Below are 15,562 nucleotides of genomic sequence, written 5' to 3'. Positions count from 1 at the left end.
GGCCTACTCTCATCTGGTTGCAAGCTCTGTTGGAAAGGGTGTGAGTGATGGTGAAGATGTGAGAGCCTGACATGACCCTGCTGAAATGGGAGCTCACCTGAGTGGGAAAGTGCATGGTGCCCACTATGAGAAGAAATAGAGATAGATAGGAACAGACTGCTTTGCCTGGATGGAGCATATTAGAGACGGGTGACTTATGGAAGTGCTTGTCCCAGTGGTATTGTCCCTTGGCTCTGTAGCCTGGCCTCAATTTTAGTCCAATTGCTTAATTTTCTACACTCCCCATGAAAGCCAATTCCCTGGCTGCTGTGTGTCTTCTTTATATTTCTCCATAATGTAGATTCTGGCTGTTTAACTGCAGTAGGCTTTATGATAAGGCTTTTTTTCCCTCTCTCTTGGCAGAATGCTGAGACTTAATTTTAAAAGACGCTCAAACCCCCCAAACATCCCTGAATGACTTACAGGAAAAGCAGAGTGTTTTCTAGCTCTGTTTTAAAAAATATTACAATCTTTTTTATTAGGCAATTTTATCATTGTTATAAATAAGTAATTGTACTGGGGAGAAGGGATAATCCTTATTTAATTAAATTCATCTATACTCCCAGGTTGGCAGCAACCAGACATATGTGAGACTAATACCCACAGCCTGCCTGTATGCATGTGCAATTAAAAATTCACTCTACAGTAGCACTGGCAGTTTAGTGTTGCTTTTGGCATTTACAAATTCTTTTATTTTGTGACTTTTTTTTTTACCATACACATATGCTGGAGCAGATGTTGCTTATTTGTTGTTTATTCAAATCTGTAGGCTCTGGCAGCTAACTCCATTGTTCTGTAATGAAGCTTTATTCACTGTCCTGTATTAGGACCCAGCAAATGCATGACAGGCAGAGTTAGCTCTCAGCAGGAACTACAGTTATTGTCCTTACTTATTGGCTGTTTATATTCTAAAGCTCACAGTTGAGAAAGCTGGCTGGGCAGGGTAAGGGGCTGGGGATGCTGTGTGCAGAGGAAAATTACTTGACTCCACTCACTGTATCTTTGCCCTGATGAGGTGCAGGCTTGCATGTAAACTCATCTGTTGCAGGGATTTCATATTCAGCACTTGAAAAATAGAGCTGTTCTCCCCCCCTACCCCCTTTTCCCCCTTGTTCTCCCCCACCCCCACCCCTGCTGCTCCTTCCTTTTTCAATTAGCCTTTGTAAAGCACTGGGTTTAACTAAAGGATGTTTCAGTGTTGCTCACCCCCGTTAACTCAGCACGTGCCTGAAAATTCATTAGCAGCAAGGTCTATTAGGGAGGTGTCGGAAGCCGGTGTTATTTCGGTGCGCACTGTAGTTCACCTGCTCGCCCTTGCTCCTTATTTACTTCCCCCTCCTCTGCGGGGCGGCCATGCACCTGTAAGGCAGGAATTCCTGCACGGGGCTGACCCAAGCGGACACACCGTTCCCGGGCGCTCCAATGCCAACAGAAAGGCATTAGCCTGCTGGAAAAGCCCTTGGTAGCCCAAGTGGCAATCAATCAGGGACGTAACCACCTCCATCTGGCTCACTGTGACATGGTAGCTCGCTACTGAAGCGCCTGTGATTCATCTTGTCCCAACGAGTGGTGCCAGGGATCTCATACACCCAATTTTTGCAGCAGCTGGGAACGTCCTAGCTTCCCCACATGCTGAGCTAACACATTAGCTTCTGTGACTTATCAAGTAGCAATTCTTTCAATTATCACACCTTCACTCCTCCTACTCACCAACTCCTCTGATGGTTTGGCACCATGGGAATATTCACAGAATGCAATTGGTATTTCTTTTAATTGACTGAGTGCCAAGAATGCGAATCCTGTTTATTATCTGTTATCCATTGTAACGTCTGCCTGTGGTTGAAGAAGCAATGTCTTCAAAAGTGCAAGAAGAAAAGGCACGTATATTTCCTATGCTTCAAAGACTATAGAATTTTCCATGTACCTTTCTCTATTTTCAGTATTAAGAAGTGAAGAGCTATTTCATACTTCCTATTTGCTGTAGTGCCTACATCGCACTGTTTTTCTTCATGTATAACACAGTGACTTTTAGTTTTAAGTACAGATTAAAGGAAAGGGAAAAGCAAAGAGAAGGCCAAAGGGAGGGCTTCCTAAAACTACAATCAAAATCCAGAGCTGAATTGAAAAAATCCCTACCACTACTCTTGTGTTGATACTGCTTGACATTTATGTTAAACTTTGGCATTGGTTAATGATCACATACAGTCTCCAAATATGAGTTCTCCCTTCATAACACATGATGAATAATAGATCCATAACAGATAGATTCCTCTTTGCAACAGTTTTATCTTCTGCAGGTGACCTGGCACAAAGGAGGCAGCCACCGCCTTTAGCTGCTTTGGGTTGCCTCCATTTGTTTTATAATGCTGCAGCCCATATTTTTCCCATCTTCTGCACATGAGCCATGTAAAGGCTACCTTATTTTTTCCTGTTTCTTACACAAGGAATCTGCAAGTGAGAATAAGAGAAAACTGCATCATTTTAATATATTTTATAGCCTGAAGAAGTCTGGAAGGAAAGTCCTGGGGTCCCGGAAAGAAGCAGAAACTGAGGGAAAAGAGCAAAGTGAAAAGCAAAGTTGTGAAATGATGAGTCTTCAAAACTTCCTCCATCTTTTCCCTGTCCAAAAGCATCCTGAGTTGTCTGGTTCCCTCAGAGAAGTCCTCCTAGAAAGGCAACTTCCTTCTGCAGCTCTTGAGAATACCCTGGATGCTTCACAGTCCTCCTTGATGTATCTCACGCACATGCATACGTCTAAATTCAGCTATGGATATAAAGACGGAGACCCAGGAGGTGGTGATGCCATGTTCATCAGTACAGAATCTAGATGGGCAACAAAGAAAGGAAGTCTGGCAGACTTTTGAAATGGCTTCTGGGAGGTCATGCCACCTGCCAGTGGTGCCAGCACACCCTACCCGCAGCCCTCAGGTCTAAGCAGCCATCCCAAGAGCCTTGGGCAGTTGTACGATTTTCAGTGAATACAGTCCTAAAAGTCCTTGCACATTTATAACATTCTGTTGCACGTATGTGTCATATTTTAGGTCCTGCTGCAGCAGGCTGATTCATCCTAGTGGGAAAGGATATGCACACACCACATACTCAAGGCAGATGGCCCAGTGAAAGTTATACAACCTGCTGTTGTTTAAATCTTAGGGGGAAAAAAAATCATTAAAATACCTTAGGTATCCAGGAGGACAACGGAAGACTGACAACCAAATAGTTAAGAGACATCGGTTTAGATTAACAGTGATAGCCTTTAAAACAAGAAAACTTCTGAAATTAAATCTAGTTGTGCTAAAGTTGTACTGAGATCTTTTCTAATATTTCCTCCTCTGCTTTTCCTTCCCAAGCCCTCAGCAGGGCATAGGAGGATCAGAGCCTTGCCTGTGCAGTCACAGGCCTCCATGTTTGCTATACTAATTGTTCCAGTTGACAGCATGACCCTTTGAAGTTCATTGCAAAATTCAAAATCCCAACCCCATGTCCAGCTCAGGGTTCAAGGCAGTTGTGTGAGAACATACACACCTTTTCTGATGGCACCACATTGCTTTGCCATGGCTGCTGTGAGAGGGTTGATTCACCTCGCTGTCGGTGACACCTGCGAAAAGGGGACCCTTGGTGTTATCCTGGGTGTATTTTTATGCTCTAGAGAACTCTGATTTGTTTACAGATGAGAAACACGATTCCTATTCCATAGATCTTCTACATACTTGTCAACTACTGGCTGATACTTAACATTTCTCCTGAGGAAAATATCACCGACAAAGTCAAGCTTACTAAGCCTGACACTCTTAGACCCTCTGAACACAGTTTAATGGCTATTACCATGGAAATAGAGCTATGGTAATTGACTGTTGATCTCTACAATGTAACACCCAAAAACCAGATACCTGTTCTGGCCTCCCAGTTGCTTTGGGCACTGCTGACCAGGTGGAAGTTGCAGGACCTAGCAAAAACATAGGGTCTCTTCACTCATTTTTCTCAAAGGTCTCTGTAAGCGTTGCTGGAAGCCATCCTCCCTTTTGTGAGGTGCTCTCTGTTGCAGAGAGCCCTATGAGGCTCCTTGCGATCGCTTATTTTTTATTCATTATCTCTGTGCAGCTGCTACTGGGAGAAGTTGTGATGTAACGTGATCTACAGTGTAGGCTGATGACATTCAGCTCTACCTCTCATTTTCATCAGAAGCAGACACAACCATCACCCGTCTCTCCCGACATTTGGCAGCGGCACGAATCTGAATTAATGACAGTTGGCTGAAGCTCAGTTGAAATAAGATGGAAGTGATACTGACTCTCAAGGAAAAGTAGGAGGAGGACCTGGCAAAGTTTGAAGCTCTTTCATCAGCTGAGGGAAGATAAAAGACCATTGTCAAAGTGACTGCAATTTCAGGTTTTGACTAGATTCATCACTACTCCTAACCTCCCAGACTGCAGAAACATCATTTATCACAGGGAACTGCCTACAGTGTTCTCTCTTTTCCTGTCAAATTCAGCTCTTAGATTACTCATTTATACTTTCCCATTTCTAGGGCAGTGTGTTCTTGTGTAGGACAGGCAGGAGACGATGGGAAGCTCTGGCTGGCGGGGAAGGCAGCCACCTTGCTCCCGAGCGTGGCAGCTTGCAGGGGTGCGGCTGCCGCTCTCAGCAACAGCGTGGGAGATTCATGATGCTGACCTCTATTAACGAACCTGGCATGACCTCCGTCCCCAGCTGCTTAAATACTTTCTGTAGCTCCAGCCAGCCTATTAAAGGAGGGTTCCAGAGTTGTGGACTGAATTGTACTGGGGATATTCTTGAAAGGGGCAAAAGGTGGAGACTTATGGATGGCGAACCTCTGTTGCCAATGCCCACGGATGTCAGTTCTGACCCTCTCTAGAGAGGCATGGGGTGGTTCACTAGTGTAGGAAATTACATCCATTTCAATGATGTACAAGGCAGACAACATGCTTCTTCCCTTCCCTGTATTCATCTCTGCTTTGGGTAGGGAGGAGGGGAAATGAACATTCAAAAAAAAAAAAAAAAGTTAAAAAGGCTTAATTTTTCTTTAATGAGTAGCTCTACAGGATATTATCAGCTAATTCAGTTCTTCTCCAAATCTTCCTTCTACACACGAGCTCAGGACAACCTGTAATGCGAGCGAGTGAAAGAGAGAGCCAACCAACCCACCCACCAGCCCCAGGCATTTCACAAAGGAGTATATTTATACCTGCTGTCGCGGCGCTGACTGTAGTGCACAGCAGATGTACTGAAGCTAGTTTTAAATCAGTAAATATGCGCGCCAGCTTTAAAGCGTGCTAGCATGTAGTGCAGGTACCAGTGGCTGTCTAACCACAGCATCGGGGAGCTGACAGTGCACCCTCTCACCCTGCTTTTCAGACAGGTTTTGCAACGTGGGCAGCACTCCAGGCTGCGGTGCTCTGCCTGCCGGCTGTGCTGTGCCACGAGCATGCTAGACATAACCATACTATACACTGAATCTTAAGCCAAAAACTTGGCTGGAGCTCGGTGCAAAACTGCTTTTTTTCCTCGGGTGTTCCGGAGGAGGACTGAAGCTGAGTGCTCTGACGGTAGATGCAGATCTGCTACCTAGCTATTTCTGTCATGCCAGTGCAGTTCGTGTCTTTAACGCTCCTTGACCTGCTTCCCTCAAGCGCTTGGGGCTGTTATCTGGGGAGCATCTGGGCCAGCGTCCTCCCAGGGGGACGTGGGCACCCAGAGCTGTGCGGGGAGCTGGGCCCTGGGCGAGGAGCTGTGCAGGAGGATGCGAAGCTCGCTGTGTGCACTCCCAGTGCCGGTGGAGCTGGGCTTGTGTCTCCCACTGGTGATGGCCGTGACTGCCTGACCCCAACGATAACCACGTAAAGAACAGCAGGCTGGGGATGGAGATGAAGCAAAATACCAGCAGCTGTCATATGACGTATGTGCCAGGCACCTTTTGTCCCTCCCAGCCCTGTCTCACCTTCTCGGGGTGCAGCACACGTGTCTCATCTGAGGTGGCTGCCGTCATGGGGACTGCAGGGCTTTCCCCCCTCCCCACCTTCTTCACCCCCTTTGAGTCATCCCCACAAAAAGAAAAGTATACCTGAAGTCCTCCATATGCCAGTGGTACCCAAAGTCATGGGGAGAAGAATGTTGCAGACTGGGTCAGAGCTGGGGGGAACTGGGTTTTGACAAGCAGAAGGAAATACCTCAGAGGAGCCAGGTTTTACTCTTCTGGGCATAGGCGGTCCTTTTGTTCCGTTCATATGGCACCTGCCAGCATGGCCGGGCACAATTAATAACATAAATTGCTTTGTGTAGAGCTATTTTAAAATATATTTTCACCCAGTCACACTGTGTAAAATGACTGACATGAAATTCCCCTTCAATTCTAAGGGAGCAGGGGCTAGACAAATTTAATCGCTACACTTGGTTTTAAATAAGAATAAGATTTTGCTGCATCTGGTGCATTTTGGGGTATCTTATTTACTTTCAAATAATATGACTATACTAATAAGATGATTTAGCTAATTTCTTCTACAATGTAATTGAAAATAAAATTTGCAGAAGGACTTGGGTAAATACTCCAGTTTGTGCTGGCCTTTGGAACCACAATTTGTGGTTTATGTGCTGCTGCCATCTGGTGATTGTTCTCCTGAAAAGCAGCACAAAACTGAGCTGTATCTGTACAGAAAAGGGGTCAGTGCTGCCGCCCTGCTCCAGTGACAAGTGGCTCTGGCCTGGTCTCTCTTGCCGGCAAGTTGTAGAGCTGTACTGCATTTGGCTAGAAAATAAAGATCAGCTAGCTCTTTATCACGTCAGTTTGCTTGTTCATCGTCATTTCTGCAACATGGAAAGTGAATTGGTGTTACAGAAGTTGTACAGAGATATATATATATATATAAAAAAATGACTAAGAATAGACTTCTCCTTTGAGATTTCAGTGGTACTAAATTAAATGTTTATGTTCACAGTCAACCATCAGTAATTGGTGCAGTTAGCTATGGAGGAGCTATTTCTTAGATTAAGGACAGACAGTATGGTATGCAGGAAACGAACAGATTTTATGGAACATTTACATAGGATCAAGTTTTTCCACATACATGGGAACTGATTATGAATAACAACATTTAATTTCCCAAAACGCTGAAAGTTGTACAAAATAATTTCTTCTGGCTTACCAAGGTTTGAGTGAGCTTCAGAGAGTCCACTGTTCTGGGTAACAGCACTTAAAAAAAAAAAAAAGGTTCTTTGTGGCTTATGCAGAATACATCTTTTCAGTCGAGTTTTATTAGCTCTTAATGGTCATATTGTGGAGTGTGCCCATGCTCTGAGTAGCAGGAGAGGGGAGAAAGCAGCAGCAGCTCTCCCATCACAGGACTGGGCCACGTGTGACTGTGCCGCGCAGCCAGCACATAGCCAGCTTGTCCTGCAACATCATTTTGTGTGATGGCATAGGCAGGGCAGAGCTGCTAAGGATAACATACGGTTTTACCAAATTGCAGAGCAAGAGGAGATAGAGTGAAACATCTAAATGGGAATGATCCGTTAGCTACTGAAAAGGAACTCATTCCTATTTTGAAAGGACTGTTTGAAAATGTAGTTTTGAAAGTCCTTTTTTGTCACGTAAGATTGAAAGTCTTGATTTTTTTTTTTTTGCTTTGTGTTGGAGAATCAGAGCCTTCACATCTTCCACACGCTGCAGCTGGAGCCATGTGTGGACCAAGCACTTTTAGTATTTGATGCCCATGTTTCAGAAGCGAAAAAACAAAGCATCCAAAATGTAATGAAATATCTATTCAGTTCTGGCACTTCTGTAGGCATGGTGTGATCTTCATTCGTCCCACTCTTACTCCATTCAACTACCATTGGATTCAACTGTTGTTGAATGGATGTGCTGCTTAAGGATCTTAAGTGAGGTATTTGTGTGTCCACTTAAATCTGGGTGTGGGAATATTATGCATAGATTTAAGCCTGAACCTAGTTTCCCTGATGAATTTAGCCTAAGTGTTTAAGCTGTAATGAAGTTAATGCTTTGAGAGTTTTGTGCAAGAGAGATTGCAAAAAGCCTTTGCTTATAGAGTGAGGTCGAAAAGTCTTGTTCTAAGTCCTTCAGGCTTCTTTTTATTTTACAAAATGTCTGACTAATTGTAGCTTCTGTGCATTATTTAGTCCCATGTATGTAGCAGGTAATTTTAGAAATATTTATCCACATCAGTGTCCAGCAACATATAAATAGCTACAAAAATATCTAAAATTTGAACAGCATTGCTATGTTGCAATTGGCTATTCTTTTTCCTATGACAGCACGAGCAGTCCAGATTGTAATCTGTGAATTTAATGTTCATATTTGCTCAAATTCTCTTGCATTTGAAGTTTTTGTGCCTATGCTTCCCCACATACTCAAATTATATAGTAAACAAATATTGAAGTACATTTATCAATGTTAATGTGATTCAGAAGACATGCAAAGAATATGCTATTATTTACAAGCAGTGTAGTAGCTCTCATGGCATCTTTTGCAGTGTGCAAGTATTCTCCAGGTTGGAAACTAGAAAGAGGTTGTGTTGTTTGCAGCCACGTCCACAGAAAACCAGCTGTGGAGTCTTTAGAGGAATGCAGAACTGTACTCCAGCACTTACTTTTTTACTAATTAGGGAATATTCTTTCATTAACGGTAAACCTAGGACCCTGATAGTTTCAGAAAGTTCCTGCACTGAAGACTGCTGAAGATGGGAGCTGCTGTATCTGCATGCAAATAAGGGGAGAAAAAAAGGTCTCTTAATGAAATTGGATTGATCAAGTAAAGGGCTGGAAAGCTGTGGGACCTTTGGGATTTGGAAGGCATGTACTTCCTTATATGTTACAAAATGAAGCAGAAACCTGATTAGTAAGTTCCTCTAACCTATTTTTATTTAAAATTCATGCAGAACAGAAATGGGATGCAGGAGCTAAACTACCCAGTTCAATTAGCACAGTAAGGCGGAGAGCCAAGGTTTTCCTCACCAAGATCTTCGGGGGCAATTCTCAGGTTTCCTCTTTCCAGCATAGCCAGATGTATTCTCCGCACAAGGCCCAGAGTTGTAATTTTTAGTTCATAGTTGAATACTGGTCTGCGTCTCCACATCTTCTCCAAACATACTTTATCTTTCCTTGGTGTGATGCTCTGCATGTATTTGCAGAATCTCTACAGGTTTGGGTGTCTCCACACACTAGGAGAACTGAGTAGAACTGCATGAATAATGGATACTTTGGTTCAGTGGCTGAACCAAATGATCGGGGAAAAAATGTGGTTTGGGTAGACTGGAAATTAAAACATGTTTTGCTTTATGTTCAGGTGATTGATTTAACCCATTTTTTGCACCATTCTTCAAATTAAAAAATTAAGTTTCTTTCAGGGAAAAAAAAAAAAAAAAGAAATCTCATTTGAAAGAAAGGTGAGAGCATTTAAAAATGTCAAAATAAACTCAGTAACTTTTGCTGACCTTTCCACCCGTCTTTTTGGACAACTTTCCAGTTGCTAAAAGGCTTTAGTTCATTTAAACATGAGGAAATTTTGCTGTGAAGAAGAGGTGTCCCTAAAGGTGACCTTGGCCACTGCTGAAATGGCTTTAAATATTAAGACATCTGGGACAAACCACCACCAGCATCTAGTCTGTCTGGGATTTTTCACATACCTGGCAGATAGAGGAATTTGTCCTTGGAGACCTATCAAAGACCCACTTTGGACCCCTGCAGAGTCAATCTCCTGGTAGAAACTTGGGCTATGGGCATCCTCGCTGGGTACAAGATCCTGCCAAGAAAAACTGGACTGTTACCATTGGCAAGCTATTATCATTGATGAAAATTTCACAAAGAGGGAAACTCTATTCCTCCTGAGGGCAGCATCAGGCATGGTCTAATTTACAGTCTCACTTAATTGCTGTTTGGGACACTAAGAGGAAAAGAAGTGATCGATTGGCCCACTCCTCACCCAAAACAGTTTCCTCAATACGCAAATGCTGCCTGCCATTATGCAAACATTACTTGGCTCTGGTTTACAGACATTAAACCGAACTATATTTACATAGGTTGAAAGCAAGCTGCCTCAAATTGAAAAGGCTATCATGTCTAATCTAGTTGCAGCACAGCCCCAGCCTGCAGCATGACCTGCCTTCCCAATGCAGTCCTGCTCTGTGTTTCTCCTGGGAGCACGTTGTTCAGTGTGGAGTCCTTGTGGGATCACTTGGGCAATCTCTTCATAGCTCTTCACCCCACTTTGAACTGGAGGCCCATATTCATTTTTACTAAGTCTTTTTTTTTAAATTCAGAATTCCACTGAAATAAAGGGAATTTTGACTGGCTTTGAATAAAGTGTTAGAGACAGAGAAACATCTCATCTTTTAAAAACCCCTTATCTTCACCTGCCTACCTTCAACAGAGCTTAGCATATTGGGTAGGATCTTGCAAGTCAGTGTGGGATGTAATGATTAAATTCAGCATCTGAATGTAGTTGGAAGAGAACTGCAGCCTAGACCCTCAGAGACATTGGTTTGCACTGACTATATGGGGAATTTAAGCCTTTACTCTAGGAGTATTAGTTCATTACACATCTAATATGTAGGTAGCTGCAAATTAGGTGCCTAACTCAGATGAGGGTGATTACTTGGTCTGAGGACAGGAAATCACACTAACAAGCACAGGTGAACTGTGTTTAACATGGTTCTCCTTCTGTTATACTTTTATAAGTTTCTATTTTGCTAACATAAATATCGTAGAAACTGTATTTACACTCAGAATGGTCATTAGGTCCCTTTATACTACCATTTTTAAATTCATACTCAGCCTTTAAGATTGCTTTGAGCCTTGATTTATCTACGTACCCTGCATGTTTAATCAATGGGAGCCATGGCAGCAGAGCACACATCACACCTCCTTCCCACACAAGTCCAGGGAGATGTGGAAGTCTTTCTGCAGCCTAACTGTAGTGATCTTAACTTGGTCTGCAAACATTTTACCCGGTCTGTAATGTCTCACTGTGTGTCTAAAGATCAGCCTGGAGTCCACTGTCACATCACGTGCTTTGGGTAGTTCTTTAGCTAGTGTATGAATATGAATGTAAATGTGGGTGGGAAGGCTGCGTGGTTGCAAGACAGAAACACTGTTGGCTGCTGTTGAAACAGATGCATCACATTTATCTTAATAAATGGGTCAAACCTGGCTACAGCCACCTGGTTTTGATCAGGTCAGAAGATGAATTCTAACCTCATTCTTCCATTAAAAGTTACAGGGTTTTTCCATACATGTAATTTCTAGTAGTGTGCCAGCTACTTTGGCATCCTTCATGTCTCAAGAGAAAAACAAGCACCTTAAAACACTAGGTAAGCATATAATGTGGTCTTCTAACTCTGCAAACTTTAAATCCTGAAGGTCAGTTGTTATGATTGCAGGATGAGTATTTGAGATTCAAATAATTTAAGTCTCAAATTGGTTAGAACTACAGCAGCTGAAACATTTCAGCTTTTAAAAATTTTTCCTAAGCCTTTCTTTCTTCCTTCATTTTCATGTTTGGAAAGCTATAGGCCAGACTGACACAGTGGAAGCAACAGCTGGCAAAGATGCAAAGGGTAATTGAAACAGCTTTTAAAAAAGTTTAGAGAATCTGTAGAGCAGTCTCCCTGGGGGAGTAACTGAACCATGATGTTGTTTGTGGGAAACTGTGAGGATGAGTTTTGAGACCACCCACAAAACAGGCAATTTTCAGCAGCACCACTGCAGATTTTGTAATGTGTGAGATGAGAACCACATATTTTTCATTTGAAGTAGGAAAGTGACTGACTGACTGGTGTGCTGATGATGACACCAAGACTGACAATGCAAGTGATTAATTTAAAAACCATAAAATGATACCTGGTTTTGATTTTACAATTGCCGCCTACTAGTTTGTGTGACTTTCATTAATGGATGCCTAAGGTACATTTCATCAAGCCCATAGTCTGCTAATATGTGAATATATATTTTGTAGAATTTTTTTTGGAGGGGGCATTTTCCAATTCACACAAATGAGAATTAATAACTCGGGTCTGAGAACTGCTAGGTGAATTGCCCTATTTTCGTGGATATAACCAGAAGATAAACAGCCCTAGGAGTCAGTAGGGGTTATGTGTGCAAGGAACAAGAAAGTAAGTGTATCCAGGGCATCTTAGTCTCTGTCCCTTCCCCAGTGGACTCCCTCAGCCTGCTCCCCCAGCTCTACCTCTGTTTTTGTGCCAGCTATCTGAGAATGAGGGCATTATTTGAGAATGAAGGTTATCTGAAAGTGCAAGTTATCCAAGGGCTGAGGGATATCGGGATGTACGGGATAACTGAGGGTTTACTTTCAAGCATTTGTACTTTTAAAGAGGGTTGGCTTTTATTCATGACATCAGCTGGTTAATGGCGTATAATTTATTTAATTGCAAAAGTTGCTGTAAGAATTGATTTAGCTAGATGATGTGGCTGCTAGATTAGAAACCTTCTCTGGAGCAAATCTAGAATATCTTCCTCTTGCCTTTATGTCTTGCCAAGCAACCCTACATCATCTCTGATGATTACTCTGATTTCTTGTCTGCAAACTAAAAAAAAAAGTGAAGACGATACATAAAGTCTCAAAATAGAGACAAACTGGTCTAGGGAGAGGCTAGGTCAGCTTCCTTTCCCTGCAGGAGTCACCTGGTTAAAGACATTGAAACTACATAAATATGAATGAAACTTGGGCTGAGGCAGTTCTAACAATCAAAAGTCAATGCTTTTAGCAAAGGAAAACAAGCGGTTGACTGCTTTATTTACTCTGTGTATGTTGTGTGAATATACAAAAATCTGAAATCTTCAGTTAATAATTAAACTGGTAAGTCAATGCTTATTAAGATCAGCAGTAGCTATCCTGAGTAAATTTTGTTATTTTTTTTTCTGGTTGTAACAATACTGCTGATTTCTGGCCGGGATCAAGACTATTTCTAGAAATGTATGTTTAAAGTGCCCCTGCTTAATTCTATATTCATTCTGGCCTGGCACTGCCTTCTGCCTGTCTTTCTAATTTTTCTTATCCTTTTGTTTTCCCCAGCAGAGGTGACTGTGACAAGAACAAACAGCTGCCAGTCAGACAGCAGTGGATTCATGGAGGAGCTGTCAGAGACTGTAGCTTTACAAGTAAGAAATGAACAATAGTCATTGGTAGGTCTGTGAAAATTCTGTAACCCTGGCACAAGTAACATAAAAAAAATCATGGAGTAGCAAAAGCTTCATGAAAACAAATTAATCCTCCTAGAAAACCCCAGAAGGCAAGAAGCTTTCTCAGAACTTTGTGCAACTTTTTCCCCACACTAAGGTAAGGGTTGTGCAAGGTTACAGGCATTAGAGAATAAATATTACAAGAATCTTTGGTTCACTGGGTATTTGAAGATGTCCTGGGGGTGCCCAGGGCAAAATAGTGGTGGGCAAACCATTGTGATAAAACAAACGTAGTATTGAATTTATTTTTTTCCCCCCATTCAGAATACATCTTTGTCAGGAAGAATTAATTTTATTTCTGATATCCACAATCAAGAAACAGGTCTGTCACACAGGAACGTTTTTCCTATGTTAAATCAAGACTTTCAACAAAATCCAGATGATTGTGTTGCTAAGGTCTTCATCCCCGCTTGCAAGAGCATTTTGGCAGTACCTAGATCAACAAAAGCATGTAGTGACCAGGGAGAAGAGACTCATCTGCTGGTGACTGCAGAAAATGGCAAGTATCAGGCATATAATGCTGAGCCACAGAGTTTTGTCCAAGAAATGTTATGTGACGTGGACAAGAAAGAGAATAGAACTGAAGGAAAACAACTGGAAAAAGAGAGGTGCATGAAAGAGTGTAGTCATCATTTTCAGGGTGATACTCAAGATGAAGGGGATCCTAGTTCCTTCAAACTTGATTGTCATTTATATTTTAGTACAGGACACAAAAAGGTGAATGCAGCCTTCACTGAACTGAGTGATATAAGCCCTGCAGTCATCAGCAAGAGCAAAATCAGAGGTGAAGATGAAGGTGAGAGGTGCTGGCTTGAAAAGGACACTGGAGTTGCATATTGGGAACATGTCCATGGAGGTCATACAGGACACATTAAAGGACCATGGGGTGTGGAAGTGGTCAGTGAAGATGGTAACCCACTTGCAGTGAATGAGGTGACAAAAGGGCATAAGTTCTGTAAGACGGATGGTGATTCAAAAAATACACAGTGGTCCCCCAAAATGGGGCCCTCAGAAACTCTGCAGTGGGGCTCAGCAGCACAGAGTGGGAGCAGTGCAGCTTCAAGCTGTTCTCTGAAAGTATCTCAGCAGCATCCTTCAGGCCTAGTGGAAGGGCCCCGATTAAGTTCATCTTCAGATCAAGAGACTGGTAGCATAGGGGAGATGTTAGGTGCTAACAATTCAGAAGAGGGAGACACTGTCCAAAACGGAGAAACGGCTTTTGGTCCTCTGAAATCTGTTACTGTTCAGATGTCTTCAGGGCTGGAGTTCACTCCAAGAACGAAGGGCACAGGCCAAAATGCTCCTCACGGCGAGAGCCTCGCGAGGGAAGATCCTGCAGACTTCTCTGACATGTCAGCGCACTGTCCTGAGGGGGGTCCTCTGGCACGGTCAGACCCAAGGGCTTCGAGGGATGGAGCGAAGCAGACCGCTGAAGCCTCCAGCCAAACTGACATCCCCACCAGGAAGCCCAAGCAGCCACTGCTGCTTTCTCCACCCCGCGCCCACCTGACGAAATCGGCCTCCCTTGACAGCACGCTTTGGGGCAAACGCAGGCTGGGCTGCTGGGGTGAAGCCTCCGGTGCCAGGGGTGCGTGGGGCAGTCACTGCTGCCACTGCTGCTGCTGCCACGGGTGCTGCCCGTGGGCCTTCCCCGGGGCTGTCTCTCCCCAGCGCCCCACGGGCTGTGGCTCAAACCAGTTCTTGAACACCCTGATGCTCCTACGGGACGCTGCAACGCGTAATCTTGCTCCGGTGAGTACGTTTCTTCATGTATGTGCACAGCTGACACATTTATGAGCTAAATGTACAAACTGCCTTTTCCTTTCCTCTCCTGGCATGCTTGCTTCTTTAGCGAGACATCTCTTGGGAATGTAAAGGAGAAAATGGATGGGGAAAGAAGCATTCCCTTCTAGTCAAAAATGGCAAATATGTCTGCATACCTTCTGTTTTGTTGGGCTGCTTCTTTTAGTAACTTGTGTACATCAGTTCAGTCTTCAAATGGTTACTGTATACTGAGTGATAAAGTTTACGGGTCAAATGAAGAGATGAGAGATAAGAATGAGTTTCAGTGAGTTCCAGGGAATCAGCTGAGTTACAATAACTGAGTAACTTATTGGACCTCAGAAAATGCAAGGTTACATGATTTAGTGTGATCCTCTTAACAAACGATAACTCGTTTAGGTTATATTACTTAATGTTTATTAAAGACTGGCTGTGAACATCCAGATACATACCATAAGCCTAACTGATCTAAATCAAAGTGAATTGCAACTTCTCAGAGCCTCAAGCCATTTTA

General features: G+C 43.1%; 1 protein-coding gene across 3 annotated transcripts in view; it reads left to right on the top strand.

The window, feature by feature from the left end:
- The window catches only part of ITPRID1 (ITPR interacting domain containing 1), a 56,617-nt gene that overhangs the window by 23,797 nt on the left and 17,258 nt on the right, over positions 1–15,562 (top strand). For all 3 annotated transcript variants that reach the window (XR_006166859.1, XM_042806543.1, XM_042806541.1), the window contains 2 exons: positions 13,103–13,185; positions 13,531–15,018. Coding sequence is in view for 2 of the 3 variants with exons in the window: in XM_042806543.1 (XP_042662477.1) it covers positions 13,103–13,185; positions 13,531–15,018 (1,571 nt within the window). In the remaining variant the exon portion in view is untranslated. The remainder of the gene's footprint in view (positions 1–13,102; positions 13,186–13,530; positions 15,019–15,562) is intronic.

The sequence above is a fragment of the Tyto alba genome, unplaced genomic scaffold (assembly GCF_018691265.1).
Source record: "Tyto alba isolate M040663 unplaced genomic scaffold, T.alba_DEE_v4.0 Super-Scaffold_46, whole genome shotgun sequence".
NCBI classification, from domain to species: domain Eukaryota; kingdom Metazoa; phylum Chordata; class Aves; order Strigiformes; family Tytonidae; genus Tyto; species Tyto alba.
The sequence above is the reverse complement of the archived record's forward strand: the minus strand, read 5'-3'. Positions and strand labels throughout refer to the sequence as shown.